Genomic DNA, 22,217 nt, shown 5'->3' with positions numbered 1-22,217 from the left:
TAATTTTTTATTGATGTAAAATAGTCAAGAAAAAAAAAAAAAAAAAAAAAAAGAACAGTGCAAGTTTTTCTTTTTTTTTTTTTTTTTTTTTTCTTATTCTATTTCTCATAATTTTTAAAAATAGATTAATAAAAAATGAATAAATCAAATTATTTATTTTTATTAGTTTTTATTATAATAAATTGTAATTTTGTTGTTGTAAAATCAAAACCAACAGCAAAATGTCAATATGATACATCGAAATCAATGTTGATATTAAATTATCAAGGCAATTCATTAATTATTTGTCAAGGAAAAGGTGTTACTTATTGTTATAATGAGGATATCACTTGTTCAACATCTGATCCTTATTCTACTATAAAGGGTTCAACCAAAAATGATCTCAAATGTGTTGGAAGTAAAATTGATTGTATAATTGATGATAGATTCGAGTGTTCAGTTGATTTCCCAAATAATATGACAACCGGCTCACCAGTTACCACATCTACTACATCTTCAACCACATCAAGTTATACAACAGGCCAAACCACTTCTTATAATCCAACAACAACTTCTAGCTCTCCAATCACTACTGCTGATTCTACTACCACCTCCTTCCCCACTTCTAGTTATCCAATCACTACTACTGATTCTACTACCACCTCCTACCCCACTTCTAGCTATCCATTCACTACAACTTCAACCACATCAAGTTATACAACAGGCCAAACCACTTCTTATAATCCAACAACAACTTCTAACTCTCCAATCACTACCACTAGTTTTCAAACAACAATATCCGCCACAACCACCTCGTTCACTACTGACTCATCATTTGGTTGTGCAGGTAATCAAGAATGTGGTGGATTAACAAGAGGGGTTTGTATGCCAAATGGTATTTGTCGTTGTAACTATCCTTTTACCGGTTTAGATTGTTCAAACGAAATCATCATTATAGACCCAATAGTTAATAGCACTAAAGTTCCAGATTTAAGTGAATCTTCTATATCACCAAAATTAAAATTCAATTTGTTTGTTTCACTTTTAATTACAGTTTTAATTTCTGTATTACTTTAAAAATAAAAAAAATAAAAAAAAAAATGTATAGCTAAAAATAGAACAAAAAAATTAAATAAATTAATTTGGATTGATCGCACAACAATCAAAAAATAATAATAATAATAATAATAATAATAATAATAATAATAATAATAATAATAATAATAATAATAATAATAATAATAATAATAATAATAATAATAATAATAATAATAATAATAATAATAATAATAATAATAATAATAATAATAATAATAATAATAATAATAATAATAATAATAATGAGTTTATTAATATTATTATTATTATTTTTTGTTTAATTTGAAAAAAAGACTTTTTTTTTTTTTTTTTTTTTTTTTTTTTTTTTTTTTGTTTATTGTTTTTTTTGAGGTCTACCTCTCTTTTTCTTTTGTTCAATTGGTGGTATAGAATCTTGAGTGGTAGTAGTATTTGATTGCGTTGTTTGTGGTTGTTTTGAAGATACTGGAGGTGGTGTTGGTTTTGAAGATGAAATTGGTTGAGGAGAAAGTGGTGAATGTTGCTCAACTGAAGTGTTAATATCGCTATTTGATGAATCATTTAATGATTTTTTTGATTCTTTTTTTGATTCTGTTTTTTTAACCTTTTTAAACTTTCTATCCTTTTCTTTTTCTCTTTCTCTTTCTTTTTCTTTTTCTCTTTCTTTATCCTTTTCTTTCTCTTTATCTTTTTCTTTATCTTTTTCTTTTTCTTTTTCTCTTTCTTTTTCTTTTTCTTTTGGTTTTGTTGAAACTTTTTTATTTGATGATGAAGAGGTTGAGGTATTCGCAGTTCCTGTTGTAGAAGATGATAATGAAGGTGTATTTGTTATTGGCCGTTGATACTGGGCTTGCAATAGATTGGAATGTGGTTTGATATTGAGGTTGTTGTTGCTGTTGTGGTTGTTGTTGTGGCTGTTGTTGTGGTTGTTGTTGTTGCTGTTGAGGTTGTTGTTGTTGTTGAAGTTGTTGTTGTTGAAGTTGTTGTGGTTGAAGTTGTTGTGGTTGTTGAAGTTGCTGTGGTTGAAGTTGTTGAAGTTGTTGAAGTTGTTGAAGTTGCTGTGGTTGAAGTTGTTGAAGTTGTTGAAGTTGTTGAAGCTGTTGAAGCTGTTGAAGTTGTTGAAGTTGCTGTGGTTGAAGTTGTTGAAGCTGTTGCTGTTGCTGTGGTTGAAGCTGTTGAAGTTGCTGATGGTGTTGTTGTTGTTGTTGTTGTTGTTGTTGTTGTTGTTGTTGTTGTTGTTGTTGTTGTTGTTGTTGTTGTTGTTGTTGTTGTTGTTGTTGAAGTTGCTGCTGCTGCTGTTGTTGTATTTGTTGTTGTTGTTGTATTTGTTGAAGTGGTTGTTGTAAATTTTGTTGTATTTGCATTTGCTGTGGGTGTAGTAATTGTTGTTGTTGTTGTTGTTGTTGTTGTTGTTGTTGTTGCTGTTGTTGTTGTTGTTGTTGTTGTTGTTGTTGTTGTTGAAACAACTGTTGCTGTTGAAGTTGTTGTTGCTGAAGTTGTTGTTGCTGTTGTAGTTGTTGTTGTTGTAATTGTTGTAATTGTTGTTGTGGTTGTGATAATATTTGAGGTGTTTGAGGTTGTGATTGCATTTGAGGTGTTTGTGGTTGAGATGGTTGTCTTGTTTGTTGTTGTAGTTGTTGTTGTTGTTGTTGTTGTTGCATTTGTTGAAATTGAATTTGTTGTAGTTTAAGTTGTTGTTGTTGTTGTTGTTGTTGTTGTAAATGTAATTGTTGTTGTTGAATTTGATACTGCTGTTGTAATTGTTGTTGTTGTTGTAATTGATGTAATTGTTGCTGTTGTAATTGTTGTTGAATTCCTAAATTACCTGTTTGTGTTGATGCTTGAATTGGTTTTGGATAATTATTATTATTATTATTATTGTTGTTGTTGTTGTTGTTATTATTATTATTATTATTATTATTATTATTATTATTATAATTATTATTATAATTATTAATATTATTATTATTATTATTAATATTATTGTTGTTGTTATTATTAATATTATTATTATTATTATTATTATTATTATTATTATTATTATTATTATTATTATTATTAATATTATTGTTGTTGTTATTATTATTATTGTGGTTATTATTATTAATACTATTATTATTATTATTATTATTATTATTATTATTATTATTATTATTATTATTATTATTATTATTATTATTATTATTATTATTATTATTATTATTATTATTATTACTATTACTATTATTATTATTATTATTATTATTACTATTACTATTATTATTATTATTATTATTATTATTATTATTATTATTATTATTATTATTATTATTATTATTATTATTATTATTATTATTATTATTATTATTATTATTATTATTATTATTATTATTATTATTATTAGTTGTTGTGTTTGTTGTTGGTTTTTGTATAGGTTTTGGATCAATGAACAATGTAATTTCAGCAGGTTCTTCAATGTATCTTGGGTAATGACCAAATAAACCCTAGTTTTCCTTTTCATTTGGTAATTTTCTTTTCTTGTTGGTATTGTAAGAGAAAGTAGTAGTTGTTGTGGTGGTGGTAGTGATGGTGTTAACTGTATCATCTATATCAATGATATCATCTTCACCAAGGATATCAATTTCCATAGATTCATTGATATCAATATCCCCATTATTATTTTGTAAAATATTATCAGATTGTAAATGATCATTTTCAAACTCCACCTCTAATTCAAACAAAGGGTCATCATAGATTTGTTGATTTTTGGATTTTTTAATCATATAATCTTTTAATAATAATATACCTAAACTATCACCAAAAATATCTGTAACAATTGAATTTAATAAAAGGGATGGAGGTAATGATAATGATGGTGGTGGTGGCGGCGGTTGTAATTGTGTTGTTGGTGTTGTTTGGGTTGTTGTTGATTTATTATTTGGTAAACCATTATTTGAATAATATTTATTAAATAATTTTCCAATTTTACCAATAAATGAACTAACAATATCGGTAAAAATTAACATTGTCTCTTGAGTTGTACCATGTAAACATGATTCACTTTCAATTGATTTTGCAATTGATTTTGATAATAAAATATACGCTATATCATTTGTTATTATATTTGGAAAATCTTCATCTTCTTTTTCTTCTTCTTTTTCTTTTTGTTCCTCTCCTCTTCCTTCATCATCTTCTCCTTCTCTATTATAATTACACTGTTTTTCTTTTTTATTATTACTATTATTATTACTTTTACTAGAGTTTAATAATCGTAATAAAGATTTTGAAGGAGTTGTTACTGAATTATCAATTGATGAATTTTTACAAGTAATTGGATAATTTGGTGTTATAATTGGTATACTATTTGAGAGATGTGTAAGTTCTGGAAAAAATCCAACTTTTAAATCCATAAAATCTTGATCCATTTTTTGAATGGCACTCATTACTTTTGGTTTATTATTATTATTATTATTATTATTATTATTATTATTATTATTATTATTATTATTATTATTATTATTATTATCATCGTCATTATCATTTATTTCTTGATTAAAAATTTGTTGTTGCTTTTGATTTTGTTGTTGTAAATCTAAATTATAAAAAGTATTCATAAAATAAGGTGTTCTTATGAATGCCTCTCTCTTATTAAATGGTAATGATTGTTGATCTAAAAAATATTTTAATTTTCTAACTCTATTCTCTTTAGTTAACTCTTTAAACTTATTAATCTTTTTTGATTTTTCAATTTCAAATGAATTTTCTAAACTATTATTATTATTATTATCATTATCATTATCAATATTATTATTATTATTATTATCATTATTATTATTATTATTATTACAATTATTATTATTATTATTAAGGTAGGGCGGTATTATAATTTCAGAATCATCAAGTTCAATATTATCATCAACTAATTCCTTTGCATTATTAATATCTAAATTTAATTTATCGGCTAATGGTAATTCATCTAAATTTTGTTGAATTTTTGAATTGTTAATTTTAAAATGCTCTGTTTTTTCACTAATCTCTTTGATTTGTATTGAAAGTTGTAATGTTTTCTCTGAGAAATCATTATTTAAACTCTCAATTTCACTATTAAAATTATTAATGATATCTTCTTCATTCTCTATTTCTAGTGTTTGTTCTTCTTGTTGTTGTTGTTGTTGTTGTTGTTCCTCATCTTCTTGCTCTTGTTGTTCTTCTCCTTCTTCTTTTGTTGTTGTAGTAGTAGTTTGATTTTCACAATCTCCTGATTGATTTTCTTCTTTTTTTACATTTGTTGATTCTTCTGATTCCATTTTAACACCAGTGCTATCTTCAATTGATTTATTAACTCCATTTTCATTTTGACTATTTAGTGCTAATGATGATGATGATAATGAAGATGATGATGATTCTTCTTCCTCTTCCATTATAACATCTTTATTTGTCTCACGAGGTGATATAGGACTAGTGATAGTGGTGGTGGTAGTGGTTGTATTTCTAGGTGAATTTGATGTAGGTTGTTGTTGAGCTTGTGTTTGTTGTTGTTGTTGTTGTTGAAAAGGTGATAAAGGACAATCAGCTGACTGTGGTGTTGTTGGTGTTGAAGATACTGTTGATATTGTTGATGGTGAACAGGGAGTATATGGTGGTGATGATAATGGTGTATTTAATAAATTTGGTGTTGTTGCAGTGGTGGTAGTTGTAGTTGTTGTTGTAGTTGTAGTTGAATTTGATGTTTTTTGTTTTTTATTTGGTGTTGATGTTCTACCTTTTTTTAAACTATTATTATTATCAACACTATTATTACTATTGTTATTATTTTTATTCTCATCAACTATATCTTTTAAAATATCCATAGAAAAATCTAAATCTTTTACATTTTTCATTAAATCTTTTGATTTCTTTTCCATCTTATTTGCATGTTCAACATAAACTTTACCAGACTACATTATTATTATTATTATTATTATTATTATTATTATTATTATTATTATTATTATTATTATTATTATTAACATGTATGTTAGTATTATAATAACCCTTTTTATATTTATTTATTGATTTATTGATTTTTTTTTTTTTTTTTTTTTTTTTTTTTTTTTTACTTACAGGATCAGTATTATAAATTCTGCAATTTGTAAATATTAAATTTAAATCCAATTGAAATTCAAATTTACTTTGATATTCTAATTTCTTTAATTTCTTTGTCATTAAACTAAGATCCATTGGTTTTTTAATGATTTCATAATAGTTTGGAGCTTCTGATGGTCTAACCTTTGTTAAAAAGGGAAAAGAATGATCAGAGTAATCTTTTAATTGATTTAATACTGTATCCAATTGATCATACATCTCCTCTTGTGCTTCTGATTTTAGTCCATTAAATTTCTTTGCTGGTACTTTAACATCAGTTAATAGTGATCTAAATACTCTATTAATTGATGTTGTTCTTGAATTTCTTTTCTTTTTATTGGTTGTTTTTGATTCCTCTTCTTGCTGTTGCTGTTGCTGTAATAAAAATAATTGTTGTTGCTGTTCTTCTTTTTCTTTTTGTTCTTTTTCTTTTTGTTCTTTTTCTTTTTGTTCTCTTTCTTCTTTTTCTTTTTGAATTTTTTGTTTTTTTAAAAGGTTTTGGTGTTGTTGATTTCTTCTTTTTTGAAGTTGTTCGGATTGAGTTTGTTTTAATTTATTGATTGTTTGTTGATGTTGACTTTGTAAAAGTGTCATTGTTGATTGAAATTGTTGTAATTGAGTTTGGCATTGGTTTAGTTGATTGCTTTTCAATGAGAGTTCAGTTTCTAGTAGTTTTCGCTTCTCTAATAATTCCATATTTACATTCAATTGTTCTTTTATAACTTTTTGTTGTTGAATTCTTTGGTGGTATCTTATTAATCTATTTTGTTTCTCTTGTTCAAATAATTGTGTTATTCTTTCCTTTTCAATCTTTTCTGTTAAAATTTTACTATACTTTATATAATCTTCAAAATCATATTCTAAACTATAATAAACATCATCTAAAATTGTTATATTATCTTCATCTTCTTCTTTTTCTTTTTCTTCTTTTTCTTCTTTTTCCTCTTCTTTATTACTATTAAAATCAATTTGATTTATTTGATTTCCATTTTCATTGAATCGTTTATTATTATTATTATCTTTGTTATTATTAAAAAATTCTTTATATATACATTGAACTTGTTTATCTGATAGTATATTATCATAATTATTACTAAAAATATGTTTGGTTTTTTTATTTATTTTCTCTTCCATTGTAATGTGATCCATTTATTTATAATTTTAAAGATTCCATATATTAATACTTTTTTTTTTGAAAAAAAAAAAAAAAAAAGGGAAAAAATAATTGAAAAAAAAATAATAATAATATATTATACACTATTATATACAATTTTTAATAAAACAAAAAAAAAAATTAAAAAAAAAAAAAAAAATGGCGGAAAATACCTATTTGGCAATATCTAAATGTAAAATAATTTGGTGAAATGAAATGAAATAAATAATAAAAAAATATTAAAAAAAAAAAAAAAAATTTCAAAAAAAAAAAAAAAAAAAAAAAAAAAAAAAAAAAAAATTTCAACAGTTGCATTTCTTAATATAATCAATTTAAAATTTGATTTTTGATCCTTTATTTTTAAAAACAAATGAAATTTTTTTTTTTTCATTTTTTTTCAAAATATGATTAAATTTTTAAATTTGGTTTAAAATTTTATTTTTTTTTTTTTTTTTTTTTTTTTTTTTTTTTTTGGAAAGATTTAATTCCAAAGAAAATTGTTAAAGAAGAAAATATTTATTTCCTTTTTATATCAGATATTTTTTTTTTTTTTTTTAATATCTAATATAAAATCTATTACACCAAATCACGTGATTGTTAGGTATATATAATGTTGCAATGATATTTAATAAAACTATAAAGTATTAATTTGATCACTTTATTATATATATCAATATTCTATAATAGGGAAAAAAAAAAAAAAGAAATTAAAAATTGAAAATTATAAAAAACCATTTATATTTTAAAATTTCTACCCAAAGTGTTTTTAATTTGACCATAAAAAGGAAAATAGTTTCAAAAAAAAATAAAAATAAAAAAAAAAAATAAAAATAAAATTTTTTTTGAAAATTAAAAAAAATAAAAAAAATAAAAAAAAAAATAAAAATAAATTAAAAATAAAAAAAAAAACTAACTTTGATAATTTTCAGTTTCACAAAAACCCGCATTTTTTCAAAGAAACCTATCTCTCTATATATATATACCCACATAAAATGGTATGAATATAAATAATACTACTATTATAATAATAATACATAATTGAATAAATTATTTTAAAATTTTACTAATTATTTTATTTTATTTTAAAAAAAAAAAAAAAGTCAATACCAAAAATTAGTCAAGTTAAAGATTTAACACGTATTGAAAGAATTGGAGCACATTCACATATTAGAGGATTAGGAATTGATGATTCATTAGAACCAAGAGAGATATCTCAAGGTATGGTTGGACAAGTTGGAGCAAGAAAAGCAGCAGGATTAATATTACAAATGATAAAGGAAGGTAAGATAGCAGGTAGAGCAATATTAATTGGAGGTGAACCAGGTACAGGTAAGACAGCGATTGCCATGGGTATGGCACAATCATTAGGAGAGAAGACTCCATTTACAGCAATTGCAGCCAGTGAAATATTTTCATTGGAAATGAGTAAAACCGAAGCATTAACACAAGCATTCCGTCGTTCAATTGGCGTACGTATTAAAGAAGAGACAGAGGTGATTTGTGGTGAAGTCGTAGATATACAAATCGATAGACCAGCAACAGGTAGCGGAGCAAAAGTTGGTAAACTCACATTGAAAACCACATCAATGGATGCATTATATGATTTGGGTGCAAAGATGATCGACTCACTCACCAAAGAGAAGGTTCAAAATGGTGATATCATTCGTATAGATAAAGGCACTGGTAAGATCACAAAATTGGGAAGATCGCTAAGTAGAGTAAGAGATCATGAAATTAGTGGTTCTAAAGTAAACTTTATCGAATGTCCAGAAGGTGAAATTCAACAAAGAAGAACCGAGACCCACACTGTATCACTCCACGAGATCGATGTTATCAATAGCAGAGCACAAGGGTTCTTTGCCTTGTTTGCCGGTGACATTGGTGAGATTAAATCTGAAGTACGTGAACAAATCAATCAAAAAGTTGCCGAATGGAAGGAAGAAGGCAAAGCTGAAATCGTACCAGGTGTTTTATTCATCGACGAAGTACACATGTTGGATATCGAATGTTTTTCATACTTAAATCGTGCCTTGGAGGACGACATGTCACCAATCTTAATTATAGCCACCAATCGTGGTAATACAACTATTCGTGGTACCGATTATAAAGCACCACATGGTATTCCATTAGATCTCTTGGATCGTTTATTAATTATCAACACTCAACCATACACTGAAAAAGATATTTACAAAATTTTAAAGATTCGTTGTGAAGAAGAGGATGTAGATATTCAAGAGGATGCATTACAACTTTTAACTAAAATTGGTGTTGAAACTTCACTTCGTTATGCAATTCATCTAATCACTTCTTCTTCATTAGTATCTGTTAAAAGAAAAGGTACTGATGTTTCAGTTGATGATATTAAAAAAGTTTATGACTTATTTGTTGATGTCAAAAGATCTACAAAATATTTAAAAGATTATCAAGATGAATATTTATATAATTCTCAACCAGAAACAACAGCAACAAAAACTAATGAAGAACAACAAACAATGCAAACTGCTTAAAAAAAAAAAAAAAACAATAATAAATAATTAATTTTAAACAAAACTATATATAAAAAAAAAAAAGTACAATTCATATTTTTTCATTTATTTATTTATTTATTTATTTGTTTATTTATTATAATTTTTTTTTAAAAAATATTTTAATTATGAAATTTCTTTTTCAGTTTCATCCAATGAATGAATTTGGAAATCATAAATAATATCATCATTTTTAATATCATTTACTTGTTGTTTTTTACTATTTTCAACAATTTGTTGTGGTAAATTATTCGATGTTTGTTCTTTATCTTGATTATTTGTTTTTTCATTTTCAATATTTTGATCATGAATTTTATCATTATTATTATTATTATTATTATTATTATTATTATTATTATTATTATTATTATTATTATTATTATTATTATTATTATTATTATTATTATTATTATTATTATTATTATTATTATTATTATTATTATTATTATCATCTAAATTTAAATTTAAATTAACAAATTCAACAATTGAATTTAAATTTCTTGTTAAATTATAAGAGATAGGATTATAAATATCATTTGATTTAAATAAAGAGATATAAGGAAAAGTATCTATTATTGGTGCCATAATAGTTGGTATGCTATTCTTTTCAACATCGTATGTAAATATTTGAAGTTTATCACCATATTGAGTTGATAAAATTTTAGCGGCTTCTCTATAATAAATATTCATAGTTTTACAATATCCACACCATGGTGCATTAAAATAAATTAATGAATTCTTATCTTTACTTTCCAAAACTGTTGAATTAAAATTATTATATACAATATTATTTGATTGAATTTTTTGACTCGGTATCAAAATTTCCTCTGTCGTACTAGTACTAGTAGTGGTTGCTGTTTCTGTTGTTGCTGTCATTGAAATATTAATTATTTGTGAATATTTGAATGGTTTTAATTCATTATTATAATATTGAGTTAAAAAATTTGAAATTTCAAAAGAATTTGGTAATGATGTGAAAAACTCTTCAGATTGAAAATCGATAATAACCATTTGTGGATACGATGTAACACCTAAACGTTCAGCGAAATCTCTAAATGTTATACCATCAACATAATATAAATTGATTTGGTTTGCCCATTTTGGAGATTGATCCAATAGTGTTGATAATTCCTTTGAGAATGGTCTATCCTTTAATGCCATTGTAGGTGTAACATTTGTAAGATTTAAAAATAATAAAAATGATTGTTGTTTAACTTTATTCGATACAACTCTATGTATTGAATCTGGTGTTAATTCATTAACAATCGGTGAATAATTCTCTGATAACCATCTTAATAAAACACTATTTTTAAATTCTTTATCATAAACTTTATATGATTTTTCAAGTGGTTTAATTAATATTACACCTTCATTTTCAATTTCATTTAATTTTTCTTCTTCTACTTTTTCTTGTTCTTCTTCTACTTTTTCTTCTACTATTTCTACTTGTTTTTCAATTTTATTAATTTCAATAAATTGATTTGTTAAATTTAAATGATTTAAAATTATATTTGATAAATTTGAATTTATTACAACAGCAACTGGAAATTTATATGCTAATTTTCTACATAATGAATCAAAGATTAATGATTTATTTGTATTTAGATCAGGGAAAATACCAATTAAACCATATGGTACAATATTTGAAAAGTTTTCAAATTTTTCAAAAGATGTGATCACTTCAATTGAAGGTAATGTTGAACGTCTGAGAAATGAGATCATAGTTGTTGGTTGTGAACTTGCACCTCTTGGTATTAAGTTACCGCCATTGTTCCTTCTAAATAATTCCATAACTGGATAACCACCAATAGATTGTTTATCACGAATACTTGGATACTTGTGACAATTGACTCTACCAAATAAAACTTTTGGTTCAAATTGTGATTGTTGATAAATTCTATGTGCTTCATAAAATTCACCCATCATTGCTTGTGATCTACCACACCATGGTGCATAAAATAATACAAATACAAATTGATTCTCTTTTATAACTCTATCAAAATTATTCTCTGTTAATTCTAAAATACTACTATAATTTAAAATATAATTTGATTCTTTAGGCCATTCAATTTTTTTATTTTCTGTTTTTGATTTTATTGTTGAAGTACTTGTTGTTTTATCTTGTGAACTTGTATCTGATGATGATGAAGGTGGAGATGATGATGATGATGATGATGATGATGGTGATGATGATACAGGTGTATCACCAACAAGATTATTCTCTACAATTTGTGTTGGTTCAAGTGATACAGGAGTTTTTGCGGAATTTGCAGCAGATGTTTGTAAAGTATTTAAATTTTTCTTTTTATCATCTTCTTCATTATTAATATCAATGTTATTATCATCATCATTATTACTATTATTATTATTATTATTATTATCATCATCATTATCTATATCTGTAGTTGTTGGTTTAAAATCTTTACAAATACTATTTGAAATATAATTTGAAAATTGGGTTGCAATTGATTGATAATCTAAAGAATCAGTTGCTAAATCACCAAAGTAACTTTTTAATACCTTTTCAATAACTTGATCATGTTCTTCTTTTGTTAATTTTGTATCACATAAAATATTTCTATCAACAACCATCTCAACTGATTTTTTTTCTTCATGATCTTGTGGTTTTTCTGAACTAAAAATCTGTGGTTGTTTTATTTTTTCTTGTTCTTCTTGTTCTTGTTCTTCTTGTTCTTGTTCTTGTTCTTTTTGTTCTTCCTGTTCTTCTTGTTCTTGTTCACTCGGTTCTTTTTCTTGTTGCTCTTGTTCTTGTTCTTGTTCTTGTTGTTCTTGTTGTTCTTGTTGTTCTTTTTTAGAAATTTTTAAATGTGAATATCGATCATCAAGAACTGGATTATTTTCTTTTATTTGAATCATTTCATCATTATTATCTATTGACTCCAAATTCCCTTTGGTCGGAATAATTATATTTTCATTATTTTCATTATTTTCATTTTTATTATTATTATTAATGTTATTGTTATTATTTATTGATAATTCATTTTGATTTTGACTTTGTTGTTCTTTAGATAAACAACAATTATTAATTAATAATAATATAAATAAAAATACAGAGAATATTAAAAATCTATTTTTAAAAACTCCACCCATTTTGAGTTTTTTTTTTTTTTTTTTTTTTTTTTTTTTTTTTAATAAAAAAAAAAAAAAAAATTGTGTAATATATTATGTATGTTTTTATTTAATTTTAATTTCAAAATTATAATATTTTTACAAATTATTTTTCTTATTCTTTGTTATTATATAAATTTTTAATTTTGTGTTTGCTCAAAAGAAATATTTGAAAACACTTTATTTTTTTTTTTTTTTTTTTTTTTTTTTTTAATTTTTATTTTTTTTTTTATTTTTTTTTTTTTTTTTGTGAGTTTTAAAAAATAAAAAAAAATAAAAAGGTTTACCTAAAAAAGTTTAAAACTTTTTTTTGTTTCTCATCATCCAGACTAAATTTTCTACTCCTTTTTCATTTTTTTTTATTTTTTTATTTTTTTATTTTTTTTACTTTATAAATCTACTTTTAAATATAAATGTATCTATTTTTTAAAAAAAAAAAAAATTAAAAATAAAAAATAAAATACATTGCTAAATATCTTTTTTTTTTTTTTTTTTTTTTTTTATCTTTACATAATATTGATATGAATTATATTAATTTTTTTTTTTTTTTTTTTTTTTTCTTTATTTTTTTATAAACAGTTTTTAATATTTTAATAAAATTTCAAAACAAAAAAAAAAAAAAAATAATAATAATAAAAAAAAATTAATAATAAAAAATCAAACTAAAATAGACTTTAGCTTAATTAAAATATTTTAATACCAAAACAATGTTATTTCATTATAACGTTGTATAAAAAAAAAAAAAAGACCACGTAAAAATTTTCAATTTTTTAAAAAATTTTTTGCGAGAGACTAATTTTGTTTTTTTCAATTTTTTTAATTTTTATCTTTTTTTTTTCCGTTAACCTCCTTAGAAAGTATATATCACATATCACCTATCACATATTCACTCACTCAAATGATTGAATTATTTCAATCTTTAATAATTTCAATTCAATCAATTATAATCATCATCAATCATTATCAATCATCAATATAGGTTTAATATATGACGAGTGGATAAGAGGAGAGACAGAGAGAGAGAGAGGACAGCGCCATGGATAAAAAAAAGAGGAAAGAGGAGAGACAGATGACAGTATTATGGATAAAAAAAGAAAGAGTGATGATAATTGGATGGATAACAATAACAAATCGCAATCAAATCAAATATTAAAAAAAAAAGAGAGAAAAAATATTAATATTAAATTTTTTAAAAATAGACAGATCAAGATGCAAATCTTCGTTAAAACCTTAACTGGTAAAACCATCACTCTCGAAGTTGAAGGTTCAGACAACATCGAAAACGTCAAAGCCAAGATTCAAGACAAAGAAGGTATCCCACCAGATCAACAACGTCTTATCTTTGCCGGTAAACAATTAGAAGATGGTCGTACTTTATCCGATTATAACATCCAAAAGGAATCAACCCTCCACTTAGTTTTAAGATTAAGAGGTGGTATTGAACCATCCCTCGTCATTCTTGCCCGTAAATACAAATGTGACAAAATGATTTGCAGAAAATGTTATGCTCGTTTACACCCACGTGCTGTTAACTGTCGTAAGAAGAAATGTGGTCACTCTAACAATTTAAGACCAAAGAAGAAGTTACTTAAATAAATTCTTAAAGAAATTACTAAAAAAAGTATACTATTCCTCAAAATAATAAAAAATGTCTTTTATTTTTTTATTTAATTTCTTTATTTTTTTATTGTTATATTTCAATTTTTTATATGTTGAAAAAAAAGGGGGTGTGTTAAAACTTATAACTATTCACTTATTTTCACAATGAGATATATATACATTTAAATTTTTTATCTATTTTTATTTTATTTTATTTTTTTTCACTAATTTATTTTTAACCACACTTATTTTTTATTTTTTTTATTTTTTATTTTTCAAAATTATTTTTTCATTTCACATTGCAACCACATATCCAAATTGGACTGTTCTTTGATCATTTTCTTTTTTTTATAAAAAAATTCATTTAAAAAATGAAAGTAATAACAGAGGTGGAGTTAGAACACATGGAATACATTGATTTTAATAATGAGGAATTAAAGAGTGTTGTCGCTCAAAAATTACAAGTATATATTCTTTTTTTTTTGTTTTTTTCTTTTCTTATATTATCGCATTACAATTCAAATAATTATTATAATCATAAACTAACCTTTTTTTTTATAATATAATAAAAAGATTCAAGTTATAGTTGGGTTATTTATAGTTATGGTTGTATTGATATTATTATCACTGGTTTCGTGGTTTAATTATAGGTCATTACTATCAAAATATTATGATTCAAAACAAAAGAATTTAAAAAAGCCATCTAGTCAATTGGCCAATCCACAATTCACTCCTATTACCAAAGATTTAGATATGAAAATCAGGAGATATTAAAAAAAAAAAAAAAAAAAAAAACTATTAACACACACACACATACAAATAACATAGAATTTTTTTTTTTCAAACAAAGAAAATATCGAAAAAAAAAAAAAAAAAAAAAAAATCATGAAAAGATATTTTTTATTTTTAAAAAAAAAGGTCATATATAAGATATAATTTGTGTTTATTTTAATCAAAGAAAAAAAAAAAAAAAAAAAGAACCAAAAACAAAAAACTAGTAAAGAGCACATTTAACTACTAAAATAGAAATTCATACAAATTTAGAACTAAACTATTTTTAGGTGTGGGTAGTGTGTGTACCATATGGGCACATTAATAAATGCACATTAAAATTTAGTTTTAAATATATTTAAAACAACAAAAATAAAATAAAATAATAATTAATGATACTTGTGTTTGTGTGGTATTCATTTATTATTTATTTTAAAAAATATTTTTTAAAAGTGTGTGTATGTGTGGTCTGAGAAATATCAGAGATTAATTTATGCAATAGTTATTATTATTTTATTCGAATGGTTTAGTGTGTGTGTGTGTGTTCTTGTACTATGATTAATAAAACTTATAAGAAATTTTTCAATGGGCAGACATATATTATTACAAAATAAATAAAAATAATAATAATAATAAATACCAATTTTTAATAATATACATATAGAATAAAAAAAAAGACAAAAAAAAAAAAAAAAAAAAAATATAAATCATATTATATGTACCTTTATTTAATTCATATTTTTAAAAAATATTAAAAAAAAAAAAAAAAAAAATTTAAAAATAAATAAAAAGAATTCTTTCTTTTAATTTTTATTATTTATTAATATTAATAATAAAATATTATTAATAGGATTTATTTATTTAAATATTTATTGTTAGTTTTTTATTTTTTTAAAATTTTATCTTGACAATTATAATCAAATTTTAAAATTGTTTATTTAATTTTTACAATTTATTTATTTTTTAATAAAATACTTTTTATATCAAAAGAAAACAAAACAAAAAAGAAAAAAATCAATCTTTTTTTAAAAAAGTAAATAATAATAATAATAATAATAATAAAAAAAAAAAAAAAAAAAACAATTCAAAAGGTTACAGTTAAAAATGGTAAACAATGAATTAGAATTTGTAGATGAAAAAAAATGGGAGGAGAGAATTGATAGAGTTAAAAGTGGATATAAAAGAAATAAATTTGTAAGATGGTTCAAAAGTAAAAGGTAATATATTTATAATAAAATTAAAAATAATTTTAATAAATTTACTAATATTAAAAAAAAAAAAAAAATTTATTTATATTTTAAATTTAGACCATTTCCATGGATTTATTTATTTTCATTCTTTGTAAATGTTCCAATGTTATTATCATTAATTATATTAACAGGTGTTAGATGGCAATCGAATTGTTCATTCATTGGTACATTTTTAATTATATATATATTTTTATTCATTGGTAATTTATTATATAGTTTATACTTTCATAAAACAATGTTAATTAAGAAACCAAGACATTGTGTTACAGTAGTATCAGATTGTGGTTTAAGTTCTTTCTTTTTATATACTGGTATTTCAGTTGTAATCTTCATCATTTGTGAATTCTTAAGAAAAGGTACTGAATATACTGAATGTGTAAGTATACTTTTTGAAAAAAAATAAAAAAAAATAAAAACAAATTTTAATTATTTCATTTATATTAATATTAAAATTATATTTTTATTAGTATAAAACAAATAGAGAAATATTCGTATTATTAAGAGGTGCAGCAGGAATGGATATTTTCTTTTTAATTGGATTTTATATTATAAATTTCCTCAATGTTTGTTGTAGTTGTTATAAAAAGCCAGACAATGATAAAAAGAAAAAGAAGAAAGTTATAGTTGATCCATTATAACAAACTAATAAATTATCATTAATATTACAAAACAATAAATTTATCAACATTTTTTTAATTTTTATTTTATTTTTATTTTATTGACTAATATTTTAAACTATAATTTTTCATTTTAAGATTTTAAAAATTGACACATTAATTGAATTCCAATATTTATTTTATTTTTATTTTTTAGAAATTAATTTTAACAAACAATCAGTATAAATTTTAACACCAATTGGTAAAATTGATTCATCAAAATCAAAATCAGATTGATGATGAGTACCTTTTAAATCAGAACCCAAGACAAAGTAAATTGCTTTTCCATTATTAATTTTTTGTACTCTACGACCTAAAATAGTTGCATCCTCACTACCACCAAATGAACGTTGTTCAATAACGGTTTGATTATTTGATTTTGAAACATCTGATAGTAATTGAACCATTTCTTTATCATTTGTTAAATCTACGGCTTCACCCATAATTTCAATTTCTAAATCCAATCCATATCCTAATGCAACACCTTTTACTAATCTCTCTGCTTGTTGACACATAAAAGTATTGATTTCTTCAGTTTCACCTCTAACTTCAACTTGTAATTCTCCATAGGCTGGTATTACATTTCTAGCTTCACCCGCACGAATTACTCCAACATTAATACGTGACATACCTTTACCATGTCTTGGAATTGCTAATAATTGAGTAGCGGCAGTACAACAACCAGCCAATGCATTTATACCAACATGTGGATCTTTACCAGGATGGCTTGATAAACCTTTAAATCTAAAATCATATTTAGTTGTACAAAGGAAATTAGAGGGGTTCACAACAACTTCACCACTCTTTGCTATAAAACCAATATGTGAGGCTAAAAAGTAACTACAATCATCAACAATTCCACTTTCTGCCATTGCTTGTGCACCTCTTACACCTTCTTCTGCTGGTTGAAATAATAATTTAACACGACCACATAATGAATTCTCTTGTTGTTGTTTTAACCATTTTGCAATACCTAAACCAATTGTCATATGACCATCATGACCACATGCATGCATTTGATTTTGATTTTTTGATTTGAAACCATTGATTAATGGTAAATGATTTTCATTATCAGTCTCTTGAACACCAACACAATCAATATCAAATCTTAATGAAACAGTTGGACCTGGTTTTCCTGAATCATAAATTGCGACACATCCAGTAAATCCATTCATTTTATCCAATAATTCTTTATCAACTCCTTTATCAATTGCCATTTTAATTGCTTTTTCAACATCATCTTTCTTTCTACCTCTTACAAATTTTGTATTAATTATTGATTCACCTAATAATGGTTCATATCCCATTAATTTTAATTCTCTAACTAATATTGATGTTGTAACAAATTCTGTCCATCCAAGTTCAGGAAATGAATGTAATTCTCTTCTCCATTTTATTAATTGATCAACTTCCATTTCATATTATAAAAAAAAAATAAAAAAATAAAAAAAAAAATGATAAAAAAAATTATTTTTATAAAAATTTTATTTTCCCAGTTGGAATTTGAAAATATCCCAGATAATTTTAAAACAAAAGAAATAAAAAAAAAAAACAAAATTTAATTTAATTTTAAAAAAATAATTTTTATTTATTTTTAGATTTTATTATTTACAAAATGATTATTAATTAACTTAATTAGTAATTTGATCGGTTTTTTTTGTTTTGTTTTGGTTTTTGTTTTTTTTTTTTTTTTTTTTTTTTTTTTTTTTTAATAATATTCAATAACATCTTTAATTGGGGTTCTGCAAAGTGGACAAAGTGATAATTTCTTTGAGCAAGTACTACATATACAACTATGTCTACAAGGTACTAATACGGTATTAATTAAAAGATCAACACAAACAACACAAGTTTTACCATTGCCATTTGCAGCACTTTCTTCTTTTTCTCTTTGCATTTTTAATAGTTGTTTTTGAAGTAGATCTTGTTTGGCGGAACCAACTTTCTTTAAAACGTTATGGTAGAGTTCTTCCAACTTGTCAAGGTCTTTCATCTCGAGTGAATCCAATTTATCTCCTAAAAGATTATCAACTGAAACAGCTTCTATCTGTATCCTATTGGTAATGGTTTGCTTAATTAAATCGTACTCTAATAATTTTGTTTGATTATTTGTTGAATTTTCTTTTAATTTTTGATTTTCCTTTTTCAATTCCTCCAATTGAATCTCTAATGACTTATTTACAATGGTTTCTTTTACCAACAATATATTCTCTGTTGGATTAATACTACCTCCAGCGCCGCTATTATTACTACTGCTACTACCACCACTACTACTACCAACACAATTATTTGTTATTGACGAAAATTGATAAAGTAGTTGAACAATGGCAGAATCTTTTTTATCCATTAATGATGAATCCTTTAAATTATATTTTAATTGACTCATAATCTCTTGATATGATTGAATGATTGTTTCCTTTTCTTTGAGTGTAGAGGAAATCTTTTGAAGAGAATCTTGTACTTTGTTCTTTTGTGTGAGTTCTTTCTTGTAGGCATTTTCGATTTTGTTCAACTCTTTCTCTAGTGTTTCAATCTTTGATTGTTCTTCCATTGCATTTCTAAATGCTTCCGCTCTTTCATTTTTTGTTTTCATCAATTCATCGGATAAACTGGTTTTTTGAGTTTGTTCAGAGTTTAATAATGACAAAGCATTTGATAATTGTATTGATAATAAATTTGTATTTACAAGTGATGCATTATTAACATGAATTGATGATGGTGTAGTTGGCAATGATGCTGATACCGGATTAATATTATGTGGATAATTATGATGTTGATGATGTTGACAAGAACCACAAGTACTTGCAGTCATTGGTGATAAAGGTGTTGGTGTTGTAGTTTGTGATTGTTGTGATAAATGTTCAATTGAATATTGTGGTGTGGCGGAATTTCCTCCTGTTGATGTGGTCGTAGTGGTGGTGGTGGTGGTAGTAGTGGTTGGAGTTGAAATTGGTGATGATGATTGTTGTATTGATAAATTTCTAGTTGGTGTTGGTGGTGGTGGTGTTGGTAAAAATAATTTTAAATCTAAAGAACACATGTCGCTATATAATACACCAGAAGCACAACCTCCAAATACAATCATTTCACCTGAATCTAATAAATTTGATGAATGATTAAAACGTGGAAATAAAATTAAACCAGTTATCATTGGTTGTGATAACCAAGTGAAACTATCAGTATCTAAAATCTGTATATCATTTGAAACATTACTTTCACTACAACCACCATAGAAAACCAAATATCTACCGCCCACTAAAACAGAGGTGTGACCATTTCTAGTGGTTGGTGTTGTACCATTGGTTTTAACGGCTGTCCAGCTCATATCGGTCATATTGAGTAAATGTAAATCGTTGAATGATTTTCTACCATCAAATCCACCAAATATTAAAATTGAATTTCTATCCTTCAAATAGTCTGCAGTATGACCTGAACGTTGTGATGGTGCTTTACCTTTGATTTGTGGTTTTATCCACTTAATTGTACCTGCTTGTGATTTTGGTAAATCCAATATAAAACAACTATTTAAATATTTATCTGAATGACTTCCTCCAAATACAACCATTCTAAGAGAACCATTAATATTAATTGGTGGTACATATGTACTTGTATGACCAGCTCTAGAATCTGGTAATGTTGATTTTTCAAAATGAAATGTACTCCATGACATTGTTCCTTTTATTTTTAAAAAATAAAAAAAAAAAGAGTATTAATATTTAATTTTTTTTTTTTTTTTTTTTTTTTTCTTTCTGTTTGTTTTTTTTTTTTTTTGAAATACTCACTTAAATTTAAAGAAAATAAATCATTTAAATATTTTTTACCACTTTTACCACCAAAAATCATAACTCTTTGATTATTTGGATCATTTATGTCCTCTAGGAGGGTTGCTGTATGACCATATCTACCAGATGGACCTTTATCTACTGTATTAACTTCTGACCAAACACTTGTAACTGGATCATATACAGAAGTATTTGAATATAATGATTCACCTTGACCACCAAATACTAAAATTCTTTTACCTTGTGATATACTAGCATGACCCCATCTTGCCCCTATTGAATAAACCCCACCTCCGACCTTTGCACCTGGTGAAAAGGTTATCCTAGTTGCTTTAATAGTTTTTCGTTCTACAGTTGCATTATCCATTTACAACTATATGCTTTTTTTTTTTTTTATTTTCCTTGTTTATTCCTCTCTTTCTCTCTTTTTTTTAATTTTTTCTTTTAAATATTAACTTTTAAATTTGGTTTTTTTTTTTTAAAAAAGAAAATCTTTTCTTTTTCTTTTTTTTTGTTATGTTTATTACTTGATATTACTGTACTACTAATATTATTATTGTTTTTTATTGATATTAGTATAAATAAATAAATATTATTTTAAAAATGAGTCTTGTATAATTATTATGAATGCTTTTAGTGATTTTATGATTATTGTTATATGTAAAAAATAATAATAATAATATATATAACCCTATACTATTATTACTATTTTAATCTTTTTTTTTTTTATTTTTAAAATTTTATTATTTATTAATAATTTATTTTTTAAAAAATTTGATTTGTGGTTTATGTTTGCGTTTGTTTTATTTTTATTTTTTTTATTTTTTTATTTTTATTTTTATTTTTATTTTTGATTATGTGGAAAAAGTAATAGTAATAGTAATATTGTTGTAGTAGTAGTAGTAGTAGTAGTTGTAAGTGTGTGGGTGATAGGTATCTTGGAAAACTTTAACAAAAATTAATAAAATATATTTTTTTTTTAAAAAATAAAAAAAAAAAAAAAATTTTAATTTTTTTTAATTTTTTTTAATTTTTTTTTTTTTTTTTTTTTTTTTTTGGATTTTTTTACCTTTGTTAAGAATAAAAAAAAATAAAATAAAATAAAATAACCAATTTATAAACGGGGTATTTATTTTTAATTTTTTATTTTTATTTTTATTTTTGTTTTTATATGAATGATTATTTGTTTAGTG

General features: G+C 23.8%; 9 protein-coding genes across 9 annotated transcripts; 5 read left to right on the top strand and 4 right to left on the bottom strand.

Annotated features, from left to right (window-relative positions):
- Positions 1-135: 135 nt before the first annotated feature.
- Positions 136-1,056, top strand: DDB_G0280779 (hypothetical protein; the record flags this gene model as incomplete). The annotated part of the gene is made up of 1 exon (XM_635932.1): positions 136-1,056. One exon carries the CDS (start codon positions 136-138, stop codon positions 1,054-1,056), a length of 921 nt encoding a protein of 306 aa, XP_641024.1.
- A 355-nt stretch (positions 1,057-1,411) lies between these two features.
- On the bottom strand, positions 1,412-7,308 carry DDB_G0280777 (bromodomain-containing protein; the record flags this gene model as incomplete). The annotated part of the gene is made up of 4 exons (XM_635931.1): positions 1,412-1,735; positions 1,902-3,539; positions 3,633-5,972; positions 6,139-7,308. The coding sequence occupies 4 exons, from the start codon at positions 7,306-7,308 to the stop codon at positions 1,412-1,414; spliced, it is 5,472 nt and encodes a 1,823-aa protein (XP_641023.1).
- Positions 7,309-8,304: 996 nt separating this feature from the next.
- On the top strand, positions 8,305-9,819 carry rvb2 (AAA ATPase domain-containing protein; the record flags this gene model as incomplete). Its single annotated transcript, XM_635930.1, has 2 exons — positions 8,305-8,307; positions 8,413-9,819. 2 exons carry the CDS (start codon positions 8,305-8,307, stop codon positions 9,817-9,819), a joined length of 1,410 nt encoding a protein of 469 aa, XP_641022.1.
- A 144-nt stretch (positions 9,820-9,963) lies between these two features.
- Positions 9,964-12,948, bottom strand: DDB_G0280773 (hypothetical protein; the record flags this gene model as incomplete). Its single annotated transcript, XM_635929.1, has 1 exon — positions 9,964-12,948. One exon carries the CDS (start codon positions 12,946-12,948, stop codon positions 9,964-9,966), a length of 2,985 nt encoding a protein of 994 aa, XP_641021.1.
- Positions 12,949-14,175: 1,227 nt separating this feature from the next.
- Positions 14,176-14,562, top strand: ubqB (ubiquitin/ribosomal protein L40 fusion protein; the record flags this gene model as incomplete). Its single annotated transcript, XM_635928.1, has 1 exon — positions 14,176-14,562. The coding sequence occupies one exon, from the start codon at positions 14,176-14,178 to the stop codon at positions 14,560-14,562; it is 387 nt and encodes a 128-aa protein (XP_641020.1).
- A 374-nt stretch (positions 14,563-14,936) lies between these two features.
- Positions 14,937-15,339, top strand: DDB_G0280771 (hypothetical protein; the record flags this gene model as incomplete). The annotated part of the gene is made up of 2 exons (XM_635927.1): positions 14,937-15,029; positions 15,139-15,339. The coding sequence occupies 2 exons, from the start codon at positions 14,937-14,939 to the stop codon at positions 15,337-15,339; spliced, it is 294 nt and encodes a 97-aa protein (XP_641019.1).
- A 1,101-nt stretch (positions 15,340-16,440) lies between these two features.
- Positions 16,441-17,224, top strand: DDB_G0280769 (hypothetical protein; the record flags this gene model as incomplete). The annotated part of the gene is made up of 3 exons (XM_635926.1): positions 16,441-16,553; positions 16,644-16,962; positions 17,054-17,224. 3 exons carry the CDS (start codon positions 16,441-16,443, stop codon positions 17,222-17,224), a joined length of 603 nt encoding a protein of 200 aa, XP_641018.1.
- Positions 17,225-17,388: 164 nt separating this feature from the next.
- On the bottom strand, positions 17,389-18,657 carry DDB_G0280767 (hypothetical protein; the record flags this gene model as incomplete). The annotated part of the gene is made up of 1 exon (XM_635925.1): positions 17,389-18,657. The coding sequence occupies one exon, from the start codon at positions 18,655-18,657 to the stop codon at positions 17,389-17,391; it is 1,269 nt and encodes a 422-aa protein (XP_641017.1).
- A 293-nt stretch (positions 18,658-18,950) lies between these two features.
- DDB_G0280765 (RING zinc finger-containing protein) lies at positions 18,951-21,391 on the bottom strand (the record flags this gene model as incomplete). The annotated part of the gene is made up of 2 exons (XM_635924.1): positions 18,951-20,917; positions 21,025-21,391. 2 exons carry the CDS (start codon positions 21,389-21,391, stop codon positions 18,951-18,953), a joined length of 2,334 nt encoding a protein of 777 aa, XP_641016.1.
- Positions 21,392-22,217: the final 826 nt, after the last annotated feature.

Source organism: Dictyostelium discoideum (genome assembly GCF_000004695.1).
Source record: "Dictyostelium discoideum AX4 chromosome 3 chromosome, whole genome shotgun sequence".
Classification (NCBI taxonomy): domain Eukaryota; phylum Evosea; class Eumycetozoa; order Dictyosteliales; family Dictyosteliaceae; genus Dictyostelium; species Dictyostelium discoideum.
Note: the sequence above shows the minus strand (reverse complement) of the source record. Positions and strands in the feature narration are given on the sequence as shown.